General features: G+C 46.6%; 1 protein-coding gene across 1 annotated transcript in view; it reads left to right on the top strand.

Annotated features, from left to right (window-relative positions):
- Window positions 1-18,518, top strand: part of LOC140065388 (uncharacterized) — a 55,214-nt gene extending 36,696 nt beyond the window's left edge. The window contains exons 8-9 of the mRNA XM_072112989.1: window positions 11,353-11,556; window positions 11,725-18,518. Of these exons, the coding sequence (XP_071969090.1) occupies window positions 11,353-11,556; window positions 11,725-12,302 (782 nt within the window). The 3' untranslated portion in view covers window positions 12,303-18,518. The remainder of the gene's footprint in view (window positions 1-11,352; window positions 11,557-11,724) is intronic.
- Window positions 18,519-18,727: the final 209 nt, after the last annotated feature.

Below are 18,727 nucleotides of genomic sequence, written 5' to 3'. Positions count from 1 at the left end.
TGGCGACAACGGGGAAGTTTCCTTCCTCTCTGCTCCCCAAATCTAAGCTATTCTCAGGACACCAGAGTATTCACTTATTTGTCAAACTGGTGACTAGAGATTTACAGAAACTATCTAGGATGGGAAAAATGGGTAATTGTTCATTGGCCCAAAAGGAAGCGATAAGAGAGTTGAGCAGAATGAGTGACATTGTAATCAAATCTTCTGACAAAGGGGGTAATGTGGTGATTTGGTCAACTAAGGCCTATGAAAAAGAGGCCCTACGTCAACTGAGGGATGTGGCATGTTACAAAAGATTAACATTTAATCCACTCTTTAAGTATACAGATGAACTGTCCATAATTCTTACAGATGCCATGGAGAATGGAATCATCACGAAGAATTAAGCATCTGCACTGTTACCACAATTCCCAAAAGTGTCAAGTTTCTACCTACTTCCCAAAGTACATAAAGCATTGAATAACCCTCCAGGACGCCCGATCGTTTCCGGCATAGGGAGCTTATGTGAACCAATCTGCAAGTACGTTGATCCCTTTCTTCGACCATTGGTGGAGCTGCTTCCATCATACCTTAAAGGGGTATTCTCATCTGGGCATTCACATTCAGTTTCATTAATCTGCCATATATATACATTTCTTCAATTAGATGTCATTAAAAAAATGTTCCTGTGTGAAGATAATTTCTCATAAATGTAGTGATATCGTCCCTTAGAAACCACACTGACTCCTTGGTTACGGCCAACTCTGCTGGAGAGATTGCACAAAGAAACAAACAGTTTTGGTACATGAAATGTCCAGGAGTTACTGTATATACTACAGCCGTCCTGTGGTAATGATCGCTGAATCCAGGTGGTCAGGCAGGGCTCGATAGCGCATGTCTGGTCACTGCTGCCAAATTGTGAGGTGGTCGTATCCGAGGAAGCTATCTCGTTTCTAAGGGACAAAATGACTACATTTATGAGAAATTATCTTCACACAGGAACATTTTTTTTAATAACATCCAATTGAAGAAATGTTTACATGTGGCAAATGAATTAAATTAAATGTAAATGCCCAGATGGGAAAACCCCTTTAAGGACATGACAGACATATTGAGAAAGATGGAAGGAATCCAGTTAGAGCCTGATATGTGGTTAGTTATATGTGATGTAGAATCACTATATACATCAATACGCCATGCTGATGGCTTGAGAGCCACACAATACTTTCTCACAATATCTGGTCTGGAACCAGAAATGATAGCGTTTTTAGTTACACTACTGGAATTCGCTTTGTCACATAATTTTTTTATGTTTCGTGAGACCCTTTACCTACCGCTCCAGGGAAGGGTAATGGGGGCGTCTTGTGCGTCCTCATATGCCAATTTTTTCCTGGGGCTGTGGGAAAGGGAAATTTTCTTTACTAATCCTACACGCCATGCTGACAAAGTTCATATGTGGTCACGCTTCATTGATGACATGATGATGATCTGGCAGGGGACTGAAGGTGAATTGCATGAATTCATGCAAGACCTCAAGAATAATGAGATTAGAGATGAGGGAGCACTAAAATGCTCGAGTGCTCGTTACTCGATTAGAACTTTTTCCGATGCTCGAGTGCTCGTTTCGAATAACGAACCCCATTGAAGTCAATGGGAGACTCGAGCATTTTTCAAGGGGACCAAGGCTCTGCACAGGGAAGCTTGGCCAAACATCTGGAGACCTCAGAAAATGATGGAGAAAAACCACGTAAACAGGAAACAGCAGGGGCAGCATGCATGGATGCCTCTGAGGCTGCTTAATCGCACCATTATGCCAAAATTATGGGCAACAGCATGGCAATGACAGAGTGACCGAATGAGGCTAGATAGCATCTAAAACATCCAATAATTGACCCTGACACTATAGGGGACGGCATGCAGAGGCAGCGGCAGCAGCGGCAGGCTAGAGAGTGGCATGGCGACATACCCCAAATGGACTCAGGCTTCAAACCAATTTAAAAAATTCCTTTTGGCAAGGATGCTTCCAGCACCTTGTTGAATCTATGCCATGAAGAATTGAGGCAGTTCTGAAGGCAAAAGGGGGTCCAACCCGTTACTACATGGTGTACCTAATAAAGTGGCCGGTGAGTGTAAATCAAGGATGCAAGCTTGAACAGTTGCGTAGGTCAGTACTTTTAAATGATGGTGATAAGGCACCAGCCATCTCATTTTTTATGTCCTGAATGTAACAAGAAGTAAGAAACCAGAGCCCATCTCGCTTATGGAGGGTTTACGCGTCAGTCAGTCTGGAGGTTCTCATGGTTTGGGGAGATGACTACAGGATGTTTAGCTCTTTCCAGCAGATATCTCTGCTCTTTGGGAGTTTTATCACCATCAGTTCTGTTTTTTTGTTTTTTTTTCTATGCAGAAAAAGCTGTAAAGATCTTTTTCCCTTCTATCTCAAATCAGTCAAGTATATCAGGATGTCATCAGTAGTGGATCAAAATATAGGTGACTTGGACAGTAGCCTGGTGCCCATGGCCACCCAAACAACCCACCAAATTTTCACCCATGTAAGCCTTGTCATTTTCTTCATGCTCTCAATACACATGTACATAAGAGCCATTTTCCAAATGTCCTGAAACTGCAGATTGAAAACAAAAGCAGAAAAGACGCATCCCCCATTCTCCAAAAAGCTCAATTCAAGTACTAGATGTAGGAAGTGATTCCAGACATGTGGGAGCTATAATATTCATACAGCCCAGGACCCATGGGTGCAACAAAACACACAAATAACAGATTTCAGGCAACAGTGTTAACAAATTATATAAAGACAGTGTCAGGACTCAGGGTCAGCGAAACCCCATGGACCACCGCGGGAGATGGTACTAGTCGACACCTGGGAGCGGAATTTAAGTGGCACCTGGTCTTCACCGGAGCCTGCTGCAAACTGGGATGGACTTGCTGCAGCAGGGTGCCACCAGGTGGCTCCACAGGTGCAACCAGCCCACGGAGGCAGCCAAGGTCGAGGTACCAATTCAGGAGATAGTCTCGTAGTCAGGAACAGGCAGGTTGTCAGGGCTGGCGACAGAGATACAGAGTTCAGGTCCGTGGTCAGCAACAGGAGATCAGCAGAAACGGGAACAAGGTACAGGATAGGAACAAGCACAAGGAACAGGAAGTTTTCTCTTCTCACCATAAAGTTCAAAGATCCGGCGGGGAGTGATGGGAGCTGCCGGTTTAAATCAGAACCCAGAAGTGGCCAGCGCCAATCAGCTGTGTGCTGGCCCTTTAAATTTTTGAGTGCCAGTGCACGCGCTCTAGGGAACGGGTGCGAGCGCCCGGCCTAGCCGGGAGCAGGAGCGTGTAGAGGTGAGTGAAGGCCGGGGGAGCTACGCCATGGAGAGGGGCACAGGTGTGATCGCGGGGGCACCCATGACAGACAGCAGAAGTTTTGCAGTGGGAGGTGCCATGATCAAGTGTTCTCAATGACCCATCTTAGGTGTTGGTCTTCTCCACGTCTTTCCCTTTATGTGTATGAGAGATTTGTTCTTGACAGACATTTTGTGCAAGCCATGAAATATAGATAATAAGGGAGACGTCTGTCATGTACACAAGAACATGTTTGCTCCTGCAGGTAAAGTAGAGAAGGTAAAAAAAAAAGTTGCCCATTTATATAAATATCTTCCATTTCATGTAATGATCCTCCCACGTGTTGTCAGTAATTTGCTTATTGTATAGAAGGGGCGCGCTGGGGTTTTTGTGTTCGGTAAAGGAACAGACAATTTCATTTCATATTTAGTCAATAGTTCTATTGGTGTCCGTTATTACACCACGTGGGGCTTCCTTCAGTCTAATCCCTGGTCGGAACCTTCTCCTAACATGAGGAGCAGGGATAGTCCTGCCTCTAGTAACATGTCCTGGAGCCTGACTCCTCCCACACATGTGACTAATCACATGACTATGACATAATCACAGGTCCTATCGCTTCTCCACCCCCAAAGTCGGACTCCTCCCTTACATAGGGATAATCAAATGACTATGACATCATCACAGGTCCTATGGCTTCTCCACCCCTGAAGCCGGACTCCTCCCACACATAGGGACACCATCACAGGTCCTTTCCCCCTCTCACATATATCTGGAGCACAGCTCTGCAGGCGGAGGTATGTATGTAGTCACCGGTGTTGTCTGTAAGGATTACTGGGGCATCAGTGACCCCTCACTTCTATCTATCTGGTAAAATGTTTACAGTAATTACTGAATGTTATTATGATACAATACAATAAAACCTTATTGATCCCCTGGGGGGAAATAGTTTTGTACATAGTGTTGTGGCAAATGGACACAATCTCGATAGACATGCATAAGGGTTACTACAGAAGGGGTGCCGGTGCGGCACTAACAGTGATTGGGGTAAATCAGTGGTGTCCTGCTGCTGCTATTGGTTTGGCAGAGGAGACATTGCCCGTAGCTTCACTTTTGTCAAGTACCGGCGCTTAAGCTGAGCCATGGTACAGAGTTCCTTATGATTTGGCTCTGGTTCTGATTATTTTCATTCCAGAAAAATTTCCTCACTGGCCCGTCAACGATGGACAGAGTCAAGATGTCAGAGAGAATAATAAACCTCACCCTCAAGGACGTCATGATGGAGGACCACCAGCCCCTCACATCAGCAGGTAATAGACAGGACTAAATCCACACGTCCTTTCATATCTGTATGGAAAGAAGGAATTCAGTCTCTGGATGTGTTTCCTACAGGTAGATCCAGTAAGAGAACATCACTGGAGAGATGTCCCAGTCCTCTTCTTCTACCACAGGATTGTTCAGAGGAGAAATATGTCCCACAGGATCATCAGGTAGATGGATATAAGACTTCATGACATCTTCACTGATCTGCGGAGGATTATTTTATTCATAAAATTATGTACCGTATATACTCGAGTATAAGCCGACCCGAGTATAAGCCGAGGCCCCTAATTTTACCACCAAAAACTGGGAAAACCTATTGACTCGAGTATAAGCTGAGGGTGGGAAATGCATTGGTCACAGCCCCCCCCCCCCCCCAGTATATAGCCAGCTTGCCCCCAGTAGTATACAGCCAGCCCAGCCTGCCCCCAGTAGTATACAGCTTTCCCCCAGTAGTATACAGCCTGCCCCCAGTAGTATACAGCCTGCCCCCAGTAGTATACAGCCTGCCTCCAGTAGTATACAGCTTGCCTCCAGTAGTATACAGCTTGCCCCAAGTAGTATACAGCACTGCCCCCAGTAGTATACAGCACTGCCCCCAATAGTATACAGCACTACCCCCAGTAGTATATAGCTTGCCACCAGTAGTATACAGCTTGCCCCTAGTAGTATACAGCCTGTCCCCAGTAGTATACAGCCTGCCCCCAGTAGTATACAGCACTGCCCCCAGTAGTATACAGCACTGCCCCCAGTAGTATACAGCACTGCCCCCAGTAGTATAGAGTCACCCCAGCCGCCCCCAGTAGTATACAGCCTGCCCCCAGTAGTATACAGTGAGCCCAGCATTAAAAAAAAAAAAAAAACTTATATACTCACCCTCCGGTGGCTCTGATGCGTAGCGCTGTTCCCCCAATGTCCGCGCAGCTCATCTTCAGGCATCTGCGCCCGTCTTCTTTCTTCTGCAGGGCGCCGGAGTAGTTGTCAGGCGGAAGGTGAGGACAGGCGGCACAGGATCGGAGTCGGGGATGTAGCAGGAGGTCACAACGGCTTGAACACAGATAGTCAGGGAACACTTTCTCAATGGCATAAGGGCACAAAGATCTGGCGGGGCATGAGGCAAGAGGTTGGCTATTTATAGATTGTCAGGTGGCCAGCACGTTCGCGCCCTAGGAGGAGGGGACACGTGCGCTGGAGCGAGGAGACCGCCACTAAAGCGTGGCGGGGTACGTGACCCTGCTGCTGGTGCGCCTGCAACCCGGGACATGGGTCGCAGGAGGATCCGTGAAGTTCCCCCCCTCCTTATGGTCTGAAGAAACCTCTGCAGAAGGGCATGGTCCAGGATGTTGTCCTCAGGCTCCCAAGACCTCTCCTCTGGACCGAAACGACGAGAAAGAACCGCTTCCCTCTGACCGACTTCATATACAGGACCTCTTTTACCTCATATACATTGGTGGCATCAGCCTCAGGAACAGAAGGAGGTACTTGTCGGGAGAAGTGGTTTAGGATGACTGGCTTCCGGAGAGAGACATGGAAGGAGTTCGGGATGCGCATGGTGGGTGGGAGGAAGGAGCAGCTTATAGGCCACATGATTGATGCGCTTCAGCACCTCTAAAGGACCCAAGTTTATAGCTGGGAATTTTCAGCCGGACATATCTGTAGGAGAGCCACACTTTATCATCTGGAGAATAAACTGGGGGAGGTCTGAGTTTTGGTTCGGGCGGACGCCCGAAGTAGAAATTGAAGGGTCTTCTACCAACTCTTCTATGGCAAGAACATCAGCAGACACGGTGGGAGGAAGAGGTGGGCGTGGATGTCGTCCATAACCAACAAAGAAAGGAGTCGCACTGGCAGACTCGAGTCTAGAGAGTTGTAGGGGAATTCTGCCCATGGCAGCAGAGTGGACCAGTCGTCCTGTTAGGTGGAGATAGCAGCAGCCCAGGGTCTGATTAACCCTCTCAACTTGCCCATTGGACTGTGGAGGGTACGCAGAGAAGTCCAGAAATGGGAAACAAACTGCACCCCATGGTCTGAGACAATGCGCAGGGGAAGTCCATGAAGCCGGACGATATGGAGGAAGGAACAGGCTAGCAAGACGAGGAGACGAAGGTAGACCAGGCAGAGGAATGAAGTGGGACACCTTACAAAACTGATCTCTTACCACCCAAATGATTGTATTACTGGAAGAAGATGTGAGATTGATAATAAAGTCCATGGCTATGTTAGTCCACGGACAACTGGATATCGGCAACAGCAGGAGCAGACCTGCTGGCTTAAGAAGTGATGACTTGTTAGGGGCACACAAAGTACAGGAACTCGCAAAATCTCGAACGTCCTTGACCAGATCTTGCCACCAGTAGAAACGAGATATGAGAGCGACAGATCTCTTCACACCAGGGTGCACAGCCATATTAGAGCAATGTCCCCAAATTAATATCCTCCTCCATAGAGAGGATCGGACATAGGTCTTGCCAGGAGGAAGCTGCTGTAGGTCCACAGGAGCAACAACAAACAACGTTCAGGAGGAACAATGTGTCTAGGAACGGGTTCTTCCCCCATTTCGTCAGTGGCACGATAGAGGGCATAGGCTTTACATTTCCATCCTGCAGAGAAGAATGTTATCGAAAAATTGAAACGGGAGAAGAAGAGGGACCAGCGAGCCTGTCGTGGATTAAGACACTAAGCAGTCTGGAGGTACAGGAGGTTTTTGTGATCAGTATAGATACTGACTGGATGAAGAGCTCCCTCCAGAAGATAATGCCACTCTTCCAAAGCAAGTTTTATGGCCAGAAGCTCCCGATCACCAATAAAGTAGTTCCTCTCTGCAGGTCTTAGAGAAGAGGCCGCATGTAAGGGTTCGACTTTTGGTCCCTTTTTGGGTGAGAACAGCTCCAGCACCAACCGAGGAGGCGCCAACCTTGAGCAGGAACTGTTTCTCAGTATCGGGCTGGTTGAGAACAGGAGCAGAGGCAAAGGCAGAGAAAGCTTCTTCAGCCGCCGGAGGCCACAGCTTAGGATTGGTGTTTCTCTTTGTCAGTGCCACAATGGGAGAAATGCGGAATGAACTGCCGATAGTAATTAGTGAAGCCCAGGAATCTCTGGATAGCACAAAGTCCTACTGGGCAAGGCCACTGAAGTACCACAGATAACTTGATAGAATCCATCTGTAGTCCTTTGTGAGAGATGAGGTAACCGAGGAATGGAAGACTCTTATGATGAAACTGACATTTCTCGAGTTTGGCGCTTAGGCACCTGAGAACTTGTCGTACCTGAATCTGATGGGACTCGAGGTCTGCAGAGAACACCAGGATATCGTTCAGGTAGACCACAACACAGTATATAGCAAATCTCTGAAAATGTTGTTGATGAACTCCTAGAATACAGCTGGTGCTTTAGAGTCCAAACGGCATGACGAGATACTCAAAGTGCCCATTAGGAGTATTGAAGGCAGTCTTCCACTCATCGCCTTCGCAAATATGGATGAGGTAATACGCGCCATGTTGGTCTAGTTTGGTAAACCCCTTGGCTGCACAAAGGCGGTCGAAAAGTTCTGTGATCAAAAGCAATGGTTAGCGACTCTTCACTGTAATTTTGTTAAGGCCACAATAGTCTATGCATGGACGGAGTGAGCCATCCTTTTTGGCCACGAAAAAAGAACCCTGCATCAGCAGGAGGAGAGGACTCGTGTATAAACCCCTTCTGCAGGTCATCCTTCAACAAGGTGGTCTCAGCAGAAAATGCCTGGGCTTGTTAATCAAAGATGGCCCGGAATTCCGTGAGGAACGCGGTGATGTTGGCAATGACCGGGTTGTTCCTATCCCAAGGGGGGTGGCCCATGCCAGGGCTTTCCCGGAGAGTGCAGTGAGCACTGGGTGATTAAGCCCCTGCACGACTTGGCGCCTCTGTCATATTTGGACTGCATGGGGTTCAGTAGGCGGCAGAGTAACTGCTGTAACAGATGGTTCCGTAGGAACAGGATGCTGCTGGGTGATCAGGAACTGCTGCATGATGGCGGTGAGATGGGAAAGTTGCTTGTCCTGCAATCTGCTGTGACTGCTGAGCCACGATGGTGGTGAGGTCAACCAGTTTTGGCAAGGGAACCTTGGTGGGATCCATGGCCGGATCTTACTGTCAGGGTCGGGGTAGTAGACCCTGCGAGCGATGTCGCTAGCCGACACCTGGGAGCAGGATCTAAGTGACACCTGGTTTTTACCAGAACCCGCCACAAAGCGGATTATACTTGCTGGGGCGGGATACCACCAGGTCACTTCACAGGCGCGACTTGCTTCACAGGCAGCCAAGGCGGGGTACAGAGTCAACAGTTGTTGTCAGGCGGAAGGTCAGGACAGGCAGGACAGGAGCGGAGTTGGGAAGGAGAGGAAGGTCAAGACAGGCGGCAAAGAATCAATGTCAGGAACATACTAGAAGTTCACAATGGGTACTGCACAGACAGTCAGGGAAAGCTTTCTCAATGGTATAAGGGCACAAAGATCCGGCGGAGCATAAGGAAAGAGGTTGCCTATTTATAGATCAGATGGCCAACGCCAATTAGTGGTGCACTGGCCCTTTTAAATTTCAGACGGCCGGCACACAAGCTCTAGGAGGCGGGCGCGCACGCTGCAGTGAGAAGACCATCGCTGGAGCACAGCTAGGTAAGTAAACCTGCTGCTGGCGTGAGGGGGCACAGGGAGGCACTTTGGTGTGCCTGCAGCTTGGGACATGGGTCGCAGGAGAACCCGTGACATTCTCTTTGCACTCCAAATGACGAGTTTTCTTTATTCTTAGTTTTTGTTTTTGTAATTGAAACCTGTATGAAAAAAAAGCTTGGTTTCATGCACAACCAGTTAGGGAGGGCAAACTGCTATAGAAAGTTTGGGATGTTTCCCTTTATAGATCTGGTGGAGCAATCCCTAGTAAAATTCTTAGGCCTCTCAAGACTTTTAGTAAAGGGGTACACAGGGTCGAAGATTCATCTGCCCTGAGTACAGATTTTATAGTGTCCAAGTTGGGGGTTAAAAAGAACCTTCTTCATTGTCTGGTGACTTTTTCAATTTTTCACCCTTTTTCTTGTATCAGGGTAAAGATGTGAAGAATATTACTGCTCCAGAGACATATGTGAGGGGCAATGAGCGATGTAAGGAGGAGATTCCTACAGGTAACTGCCCAGGTGAGTAGTAACCACTAGATAAAGCAGAGACGAGTGATAACACAATACAGAACATGGAGACATAGACTAAGAAAAGCTGGAAGGTGGGAGCTATGAGGGTCAGGAATACTGCTGACCAGGACCTTGGAGGAAGAGGCTGAGATGTTACATCAGTAATAATACAGAACCTTATGGTAAGCAGGAAAGAGTTTTCTCACAGCCAATGTTCATTTCTTGCAGATGACTGTAACAAGAGCTTAGAGGAACATATGATATCAGAATCTGTAGCAGAGGAACTTTATATGACAGAAGATACATCCGAAGAGCTGGACAACATCCCAGATGAATCCTCAGACCCTTACAGTACCAATCCATCGCCTGATCCTATTAAATTGGATCCATCTACAGAATCATCAGGAACTGCAAAGAACATCATCATAAGTCATACAGAGGAACTGCTATTTATATGTTCAGAATGTGGGAAAAGTTATACAGGGAAAAGAAATTTTTTAAGACATCAAAGAATTCGCACGGCGGAGAAGCCATTTTCATGTTCAGAATGTGGAAAAACAAAACTGTTTCAGAAATCATATCTTGCTAGATATCAGAGCATTCACACAGGGGAGAAGCCGTATTCATATTCTGGGCAAACTGCTATAGTAAGTTTTGGATGTTTCCCTTTATAGATCTGGTGGAGCAATCCCTAGTAAAATTCTTAGGCCTCTCAAGACATTTAGTAAAGGGGTATACAGGGTCACAGATTCATCTGCCCTGAGTGGAGGACAGATTTTATAGTGTCCAAGTTGGGGGTTAAAAAGAACCTTCTTCATTGTCTGGTGACTTTTCCAATTTTTCACCTTTTTCTTTGTATCAGGATGAAGATGTGAAGAATATTACTGCTCCAGAGACATATGTGAGGGGCGATGAGCGATGTAAGGAGGAGATTCCCACAGGTAACTGCCCAGGTCAGTAGTAACCACTAGATAAAGCAGAGACGAGTGATAACACAATACAGAACATGGAGACATAGACTAAGAAAAGCTGGAAGGTGGGAGCTATGAGGGTCAGGAATACTGCTCACCAGGACCTCGGAGGAAGAGGCGGTGATGTTATATCAGTAATAATACAGAACCTTATGGTAAGCAGGAAAGAGTTTTCTCACAGCCAATGTTCATTTTTTGCAGATGACTGTACCAAGAGCTCAGAGGAACATATGATATCAGAATCTGAAGCAGAGGAACCTTATATGACAGAAGATACATCCGAAGAGCAGGACAACATCCCAGATGAATCGTCAGACCTTCACAGGACCAATCCATCGCCTGATCCTATTAAATTGGTTCCATCTACAGAATCATCAGGAACTGCAAAGAACATTATCATAAGTCATACAGGGAAACTGCTATTTATATGTTCAGAATGTGGGAAAAGTTTTACAGAGAAAAGAAGTCTTGTAAGACATCAGCGAATTCACACAGGGGAGAAGACGTATTCATGTTCAGAATGTGGGAAATGTTTTAATCAAAATAATGAGCTCCTTATTCATCAAATGAACCACACAGGAGAGAAGCCATTTTCATGTTCAGAATGTGGAAAAGGTTTTAGGCTGAAATCACATCTTAACAAACATCTGAGAATTCACACAGGGGAAAAGCCATTTTCATGTTCAGAATGTGGGAAATGTTTTCTACACTTCGGAAGTTTTGTTAGACATCTGAGAATTCACACAGGGGAAAAGCCATTTTCATGTACAGAATGTGAGAAATGTTTTCCAAGCATGAGAAATCTTGTTAGCCATCAGATCATTCACACAGGGGAGAAGCCGTATTCATGTTCAGAATGTGGGAAAGGTTTTAATCAAAATGATGAGCTCCGTATTCATCAAATGAACCACACAGGAGAAAAGCCATTTTCATGTTCAGAATGTGGAAAAGGTTTTAGGCTAAAATCTCATCTTAACAAACATCTGAGAACTCACACAGGGGAAAAGCCATTTTCATGTTCAGATTGTGGGAAATGTTTTCTACTTTTCGGAAATTTTGTTAGACATCAGAGAATTCACACAGGGGAAAAGCCATTTTCATGTACAGAATGTGAGAAATGTTTTCCAACCATGAGAAATCTTGTTAGACATCAGAGAATTCACACAGGGGAGAAGCCGTATTCGTGTTCAGAATGTGGAAAATGTTTCTCCTACACTGAAACTCTTGTTAGACATCAGAGAACTCACACGGGAGAGAAACCATTTTCATGTTCAGAATGTGGAAAATGTTTTTCCCGCATTACAAATCTTGTTTTACATCAAAGAAGTCACACGGGGGAGAAGCCATTTTCATGTACAGAATGTGGGAAATGTTTTGCCCAGAAATCAGCTCTTGTTAGACATCTGAGAAGTCACACAGGGGAGAAGCCATTTTCATGTTTAGATTGCGGAAAATGTTTTTCTCGGAAACCGGATTTTGTTAACCATAAAACGTGTGTACACAGTGGTAAAGCAGAATTCACGTTATAAATCGGGGGGAAACGTTTGGGCAACAGATCGCAGATGTTTTAGCCTTAGATTGTGTAACGTACTAAGAGGAACACGTTAAAAAACGGATGATTCCAAGTCATATCTATATTTAATTTTAAGATCTAAGAATTTGTTACTAGTTACCAGACATAAACTTATAAAATAGAATTGTCGCTGCCCCATCTTTAAAGAAATTAAAATGATGAAACAGACAGAAATAAATAACTTCATTTTACACCTTAACACTAGGGATGGACTTGGCCCTGATAGTGTTTTCTGATGTAGTGCTGAGGCTTTTCCACATTTCCTGCTGAGGCATCTCAGGATTGATAGCAGTGCAAAAGTGACACTACATGGAGCACAGGCTGCCAAAAATGCAGTTTGTCCTGTAGTCTGAGGATGATAGAATAAAGAGAAGTTCCCCTTTCCCTTTTTGGCAGGATAGCGGTGGTAAAAATTACTATCCTGCCTAAGCTGCTTTATGTTTTCGAGACGTTACCAGTATCGGTGTCACTGGGCGCTATTACACTTTATATGGGCGAAGAAGAGACACAGGATCTCTAGGACTGTTTTGATCTCTCACAAATCCAAGGGGGGGTTTATCGGTGCCGAATATAACCAGGTATTACTGGGCGACACACTGGTGGCGTATTCCGGCATGGTCCACCCTGTTGGCATTTTCTAAATGGATGGAGATAGAAAAATTGTGGTGGGCCCCCTTTCACCCTAACTCCTATCTCTGTCCTAAAGAGGCACCCGCGTTACCCAGCTCTCAGCTAGGCCCTATTTCATTCACAATAAAATTATGGAGTTGGGGGGACTCTTCAGCACATCTTCTGGACATGTCCATTCACACAGCCTTTTTGGCAGGAGGTGAAGACTCTCCTCCAGGCGGTGGTAGCGGTGGATATTCCACTCTCTCCTTTATTTTACCTGTTGAATGTCTCCCCTCAGCCCATGGCCAAGACAGCTAATAAACTGAGTTTACACATACTCACAGCTGCGAGGTGTTTGATAGCGCAATTCTGGGAAAGGCAAGCCCCTTCCCTCTGGAATGGACCTACTCTCCAGGGTAAGGGAAACTCGCAGTATGGAATCCCTGACTGCCTCCCTGAATAATCGCATTTCATTGTTTGATAAAACATGTGAGCAATGGGATCGCTTCTGGGTAGAAGGGTGGGAGAGTGATATGAATACCCCCATTTGAAATGTTATTTGTTGTTATTGTTAAGTATGAATGGCTTCCCTCTGTCTGTTTTTTTTTTGTCCTTTTCTACGTCCTCCAGGTCCCTCCAATGTAGGAGAAAGATATCGCAGTTTGTATCTACCCACAGATTTTTAGACGGAGACTTGTAGAAATGAAATATCTTGCGGGACTTGGGCCTGTTGAGTATAATTTTAATGGCTTCTTCTGTAAAGCTTTAATATTATGGGAACATTATAATAATAATAATAATAATCTTTATTTATATAGCGCCATCAAATTCCGTAGCGCTTTACAAATCATAGGGGACATATACAACTATATTACATTACAAAGAACAAACAGTCATATGGAACAATAGGAGTGAGGGCCCTGCTCACAAGAGCTTACAGACTATGAGGATGAGGGGGTGACACAAGAGGTTGTATAATGGTCCAGCCATTATACTGTTAGGCTTAGGTTCAAAGCCTCTTGTTATCCCAATGGAAAGTGCAATTTTTAACATTCCATGGAACAACTCTGTCTTGCTCTCGTATTATTATTGAAACATATGTACTTGATAATTCTTGTTATGTCTTTTTTGAAAAATGATAATAACAATACAATTATAAAAAAAAAGAGTGCTATTAGGCCGTCATAGAGAACTTATCATCTGCCACCCAAGCACTAGAACTTCTAGATTATATTAGCAGATCAGTAATAAAGTCCAGGGGAACCAGACAGTTTTTTATTTCGACCCCAAGGTAGAATTTTCTGCCTTTTGGAAGCACGAGTGTACCCGAGTCCTAGAGGCGCGCGCGCCAGCTTCACTAGGATTTGCGACATTCCTGAGTATTCCTGCATTCCAGTGTGTTCCTGTGTTGCCATGTTCCTGTGTTACCAGAGTCCCTCCGTGTTCCTGTGTTACCAGAGTTCCTTCGTGTTGCTGTGTTCCTGATTTCCTGTGTCCCGTGTGCGTGTGTTCCCTTTCCCATCTGCCTGGACCTCCCGTTGCTGACCCCGGATTGGACATGACCTTGCATCTCTGCCGCCTGTCCTGAACTTGTGCCTGGACCCGACCACGAGACTGTCTTCTGGTAAGGTACCTCGACCTCGGCTGCCACCGCGGGCTAGTCGCACCTGTGGAACGACCTGGTGGTACCCTGCCTCAAGACCATCTTGCTTTGCAGCGGGCTCTTTTGAAGACCACTTAGATTCCGGTCCCAGGTGTCGGCTAGTACCACCTCCCGCGGTGGTCCAGAGGATCCACTCATCCCGAATCCTGACAGTAAGATTCTGGGCCGAGGTTCTGCTTCCCGGTTGAGCTGATCTTGCCACCATTGTGGTTCAGCAATCCCGCCGGTTGTCACTTAACGCGGGACAGGTGGGACAGGTCACCACCATGCTGCAACAGCTGCTAGCCGCTCAACATCAGCAACAGGTTCCAGAGACTGCTCCTGCAGCTGCTGCTACCCCAACCTGTCTTCCTGCCGCTGAACCTAGGCTACGGCTGTCTATGCCCAACCCATGTCTATGTAACCCAGTGCTGAAGTCGTGCCATCTCAATTTGTCACAGAGTGATTCAAGGTGGCATTCATCGTCAGTCTCCTCTCTGGGAAAGCCCTGGCCTGGGCTACCCCTGTTTGGGACAGAGACGACCCGGTCACGGCTACTGTCACAACATTTCTGGTGGAGCTCCGGTCCGTGTTTAAAGAACCTGCACGAGCCTCCTCGGCTGACTGCGGTGTTGAATCTGCGCCAGGGGAACACTTCCGTGGGAGAATATGCTGTCTAGTTCTATACCCTGGCCTTGGAACTCTCCTGGAAAAACACGGCCCTGCCACAGCTTTTAAAAAGGGACCCTCCTCTCCCGTTAAATACGCTTGGCCGCTCGTGATCTGGCGTCTATCTACCCCAAGTGGTCTCATCACCCTGCCACCCGGATTGACATGCGGTTTAGGGAGCGTGCCGAACAGTTACACCTGAAGCAACCCCAAGCCTGCCCACGACACCTTCCTCACCTGGCTCCTGCTTTCCAATGGCCGCTCCAGCCTCCGGTCGTACCATCTGCAGAGGAGCCTATGGAGGTGGACAGAGCCAGACTCTCTTCCCAGGAGCATAAAGGAAGATGTCAGGGAAACTTCCTTGGGTCCTGCCCTATCTGTCCCCAGCGTCTGGGAAACTCCAGCACCTAGGGTTCTTGAGAGAAGTGTCCCTAGGTGTAAGCAAAGCTTCTGCACACCTCATTATTCCAGTGCTTCTCAGCATTGGCACTGGAACCCAGTTGCAGGTCTCTGCCTTCTTGGACTCCGGTTCTGCAGGGAACTTCCTGGATGCCGCTCTTGTCTCCCGGCATCACATCCCTGGGTTTGCCTCTAGAAGCCCTTAGTCATCTCCTCTGTCAGTGGCAAAATCCTCTCTGACCCGGTCCAGTACTGCATCAAGCCTTTGTCCTTGCAGGACGGTGTGCTGCACAAGGAGAGACTGTCTTTTTATTTTCTACCACGGTCCACGCCCTCCATCCTGTTGTGTCTACCATGGTTGCAGCTCCATGCTCCCGTTCTTAAGTGGAAGATGGGGGTGATCCTTCAGTGGGGTCCTGATTGCCAGTCTCGCTGTGTGGAGATACCTCATCCAGTGCCAGTCTTGGTTTCTTCTGTGACTCTCAAGCCCCTGGAGGGTCTTCCCGCTTGCTATAAGGACTTTTTTGACGTCTTCACGAAGAAGCAGGCCGAGACGTTGCCGCCTCACTGCCCCTATGACTGTCCTGTGGATCTGCTGCCGGATACGTCCCCTCCGCGGGGCCGTGTGTACCCACTCTCAGTACCAGAAACCGCAGCCATGTTGGACTATGTCAAAGAAAACCTGCAGAGGGGATTCATACGTAAGTCCTCTTCTCCGGCTGGTGCAGGCTTTTTCTTTGTGTCCAAAAAGTTGAGTTGACTACCGCGGTCTTAACAAGGTCACAGTTAAGAACCGCTATCCATTGCCGTTGATCACGGATCTGTTTGACCGTCTTCGTGGAGCCAAGATCTTCTCCAAATTGGATCTTCGTGGGGCCTACAACCTCATTCGTATCCGCCAGGCAGACAAGTGAAAGACTGCTTTTAATACCCGTGATGGACACTTCGAGTACCTGGTAATGCCGTTTGGACTCTGTAACGCACCTGCCGTTTTCCAGGAATTTGTTAATGACATCTTTAGAGACTTGCTTTATGTCTGTGTAGTGGTCTATTTGGACGACATTCTGGTATCCTCTCCGGACCTTGAGACCCACATACGGCAAGTCCTCAGTCGTTTAAGGGCCAATTGCCTTTACGCCAAACTTGAGAAGTGCCAATTCCATCAGCAGAGTCTTCCATATCTTGGCTATATGCTCTCCGAAAGAGGTCTCCGGATGGATCCTGCCAAGCTATCTGCAGTTCTTCAGTGGCCTCGCCCTGTAGGACTACGCGCTATACAGTGGTTTCTGGGCTTCGTGAATTACTACCGGCAGTTCATCCTGCACTTCTCCTCTCTGGTGTTTCCTATTGTGGCACCCACCAAGAAGGGTGCCAACCCCGTCTCTGGCCTTCTTGAAGGCCTCCTCAGCTGTCGAACTTAAAGTCTATGTTTGTTCAGCTCCAGTTCTTCTACGTACCAACACAGAGAGGCCTTTCCATCTGGAAGTGGATGACTCCTCAGTAGGGGCCGGTGTGGTGCTCACGCAGAAGGGTCCCAAAGGTCGAACCCTCACCTGTGAATTATTCTATAGGAGATCGAGAACTGCTGGCGATTAAGCTCGCCTTAGAAGAGTGGCGTTACCTCCTGGAGGGAGCTTGTTTTCCGGTCAGCATTTACACGGACCACAAGAACCTCCTCTATCTCCAGACTGCTCAGCGACTCAATCCACGTCAAGCTCGCTGGTCACTCTTCTCCCAGTTCGATTTCATCATTCATTTCTGTCCGGCTGAGAAGAACATCAAGACTGACGCCCTCTGCCGTGACTCGGATGTCATTGCCGATACACAGCTGTCCGTGGACTCATGTGGCCATGGACTTCATCACGGACCTGCCGCCTTCATCAGGCAATACCGTCATCTGGGTGGTGACTGAACATTTTTCGAAGATGTCCCACTTTGTTCCTCTGCCAGGTTTGCCATCTGCTCCACGTCTTGCCAGACAGTTCTTCCTCTACCTCTTTCTGTAATGCGTCTGGACAGAAAGACTTTGACGGAAACTCAGATAGAGGTTCTTAGTTTGGGCATGTCTTTCTCAACTACTTCACCAAAGGATCTCCACCTTTTCGCACGGAAATTTATTTATTTTTTAAAAATTTTCACAAAGAAATTGACCCACACCACTTTCCAGCAGCATATGAACAGGCAGCATTAAGATCCCTGGATGAATTGATGAACGAACAAGAGGGACTGGCGACAACGGGTAAGTTTCCTACCTCTCTGCTCCCCAAATCTAAGCTATTCTCAGGACACCAGAGTATTGACTTATTTGTCAAACTGGTGACTAGAGATTTACAGAAACTATCTAGGATGGGAAAAATGGGTAATTGTTCATTGGCCCAAAGGGAAGCGATAAGAGAGTTGAGCAGAATGAGTGACATTGTAATCAAATCCTCTGACAAAGGGGGTAATGTGGTGATTTGGTCAACTAGGGCCTATGAAAAAGAGGCCCTATGTCAACTGAGGGATGTGGCATGTTACAAAAGATTAACATTTAATCCACTCTTTAAGTATACAGATGAACTGTCCATAATTCTTCCTTCTTACAGATGCCGTGGAGAATGGAATCATCACGAAGAATTAAGCATCTGCACTGTTACCACAATTCCCAAAAGTGTCAAGTTTCTACCTACTTCCCAAAGTACATAAAGCATTGAATAACCCTCCAGGATGTCCGAACATTTCCGGGATAGGAAGCTTATGTGAACCGATCTGCAAGTACGTTGATCCCTTTCTTCGACCATTGGTGGAGCTGCTTCCATCATACCTTAAAAGGGTATTCTCATCTGGGCATTTACATTCAGTTTCATTAATCTGCCATATATATACATTTCTTCAATTAGATGTCATTAAAAAAATGTTCCTGTGTGAAGATAATTTCTCATAAATGTAGTGATATCGTCCCTTAGAAACCACACTGACTCTTGGGCCGGATAAGTAAATCTTCCCCATTGAGAAAGATGGAAGGAATCCAGTTAGAGCCTGATATGTGGTAAGTTATATGTGATGTAGAATCACTATAT

Source organism: Engystomops pustulosus, chromosome 6, assembly GCF_040894005.1.
Source record: "Engystomops pustulosus chromosome 6, aEngPut4.maternal, whole genome shotgun sequence".
Lineage (NCBI taxonomy): Eukaryota > Metazoa > Chordata > Amphibia > Anura > Leptodactylidae > Engystomops > Engystomops pustulosus.
The sequence above is the reverse complement of the archived record's forward strand: the minus strand, read 5'-3'. Positions and strand labels throughout refer to the sequence as shown.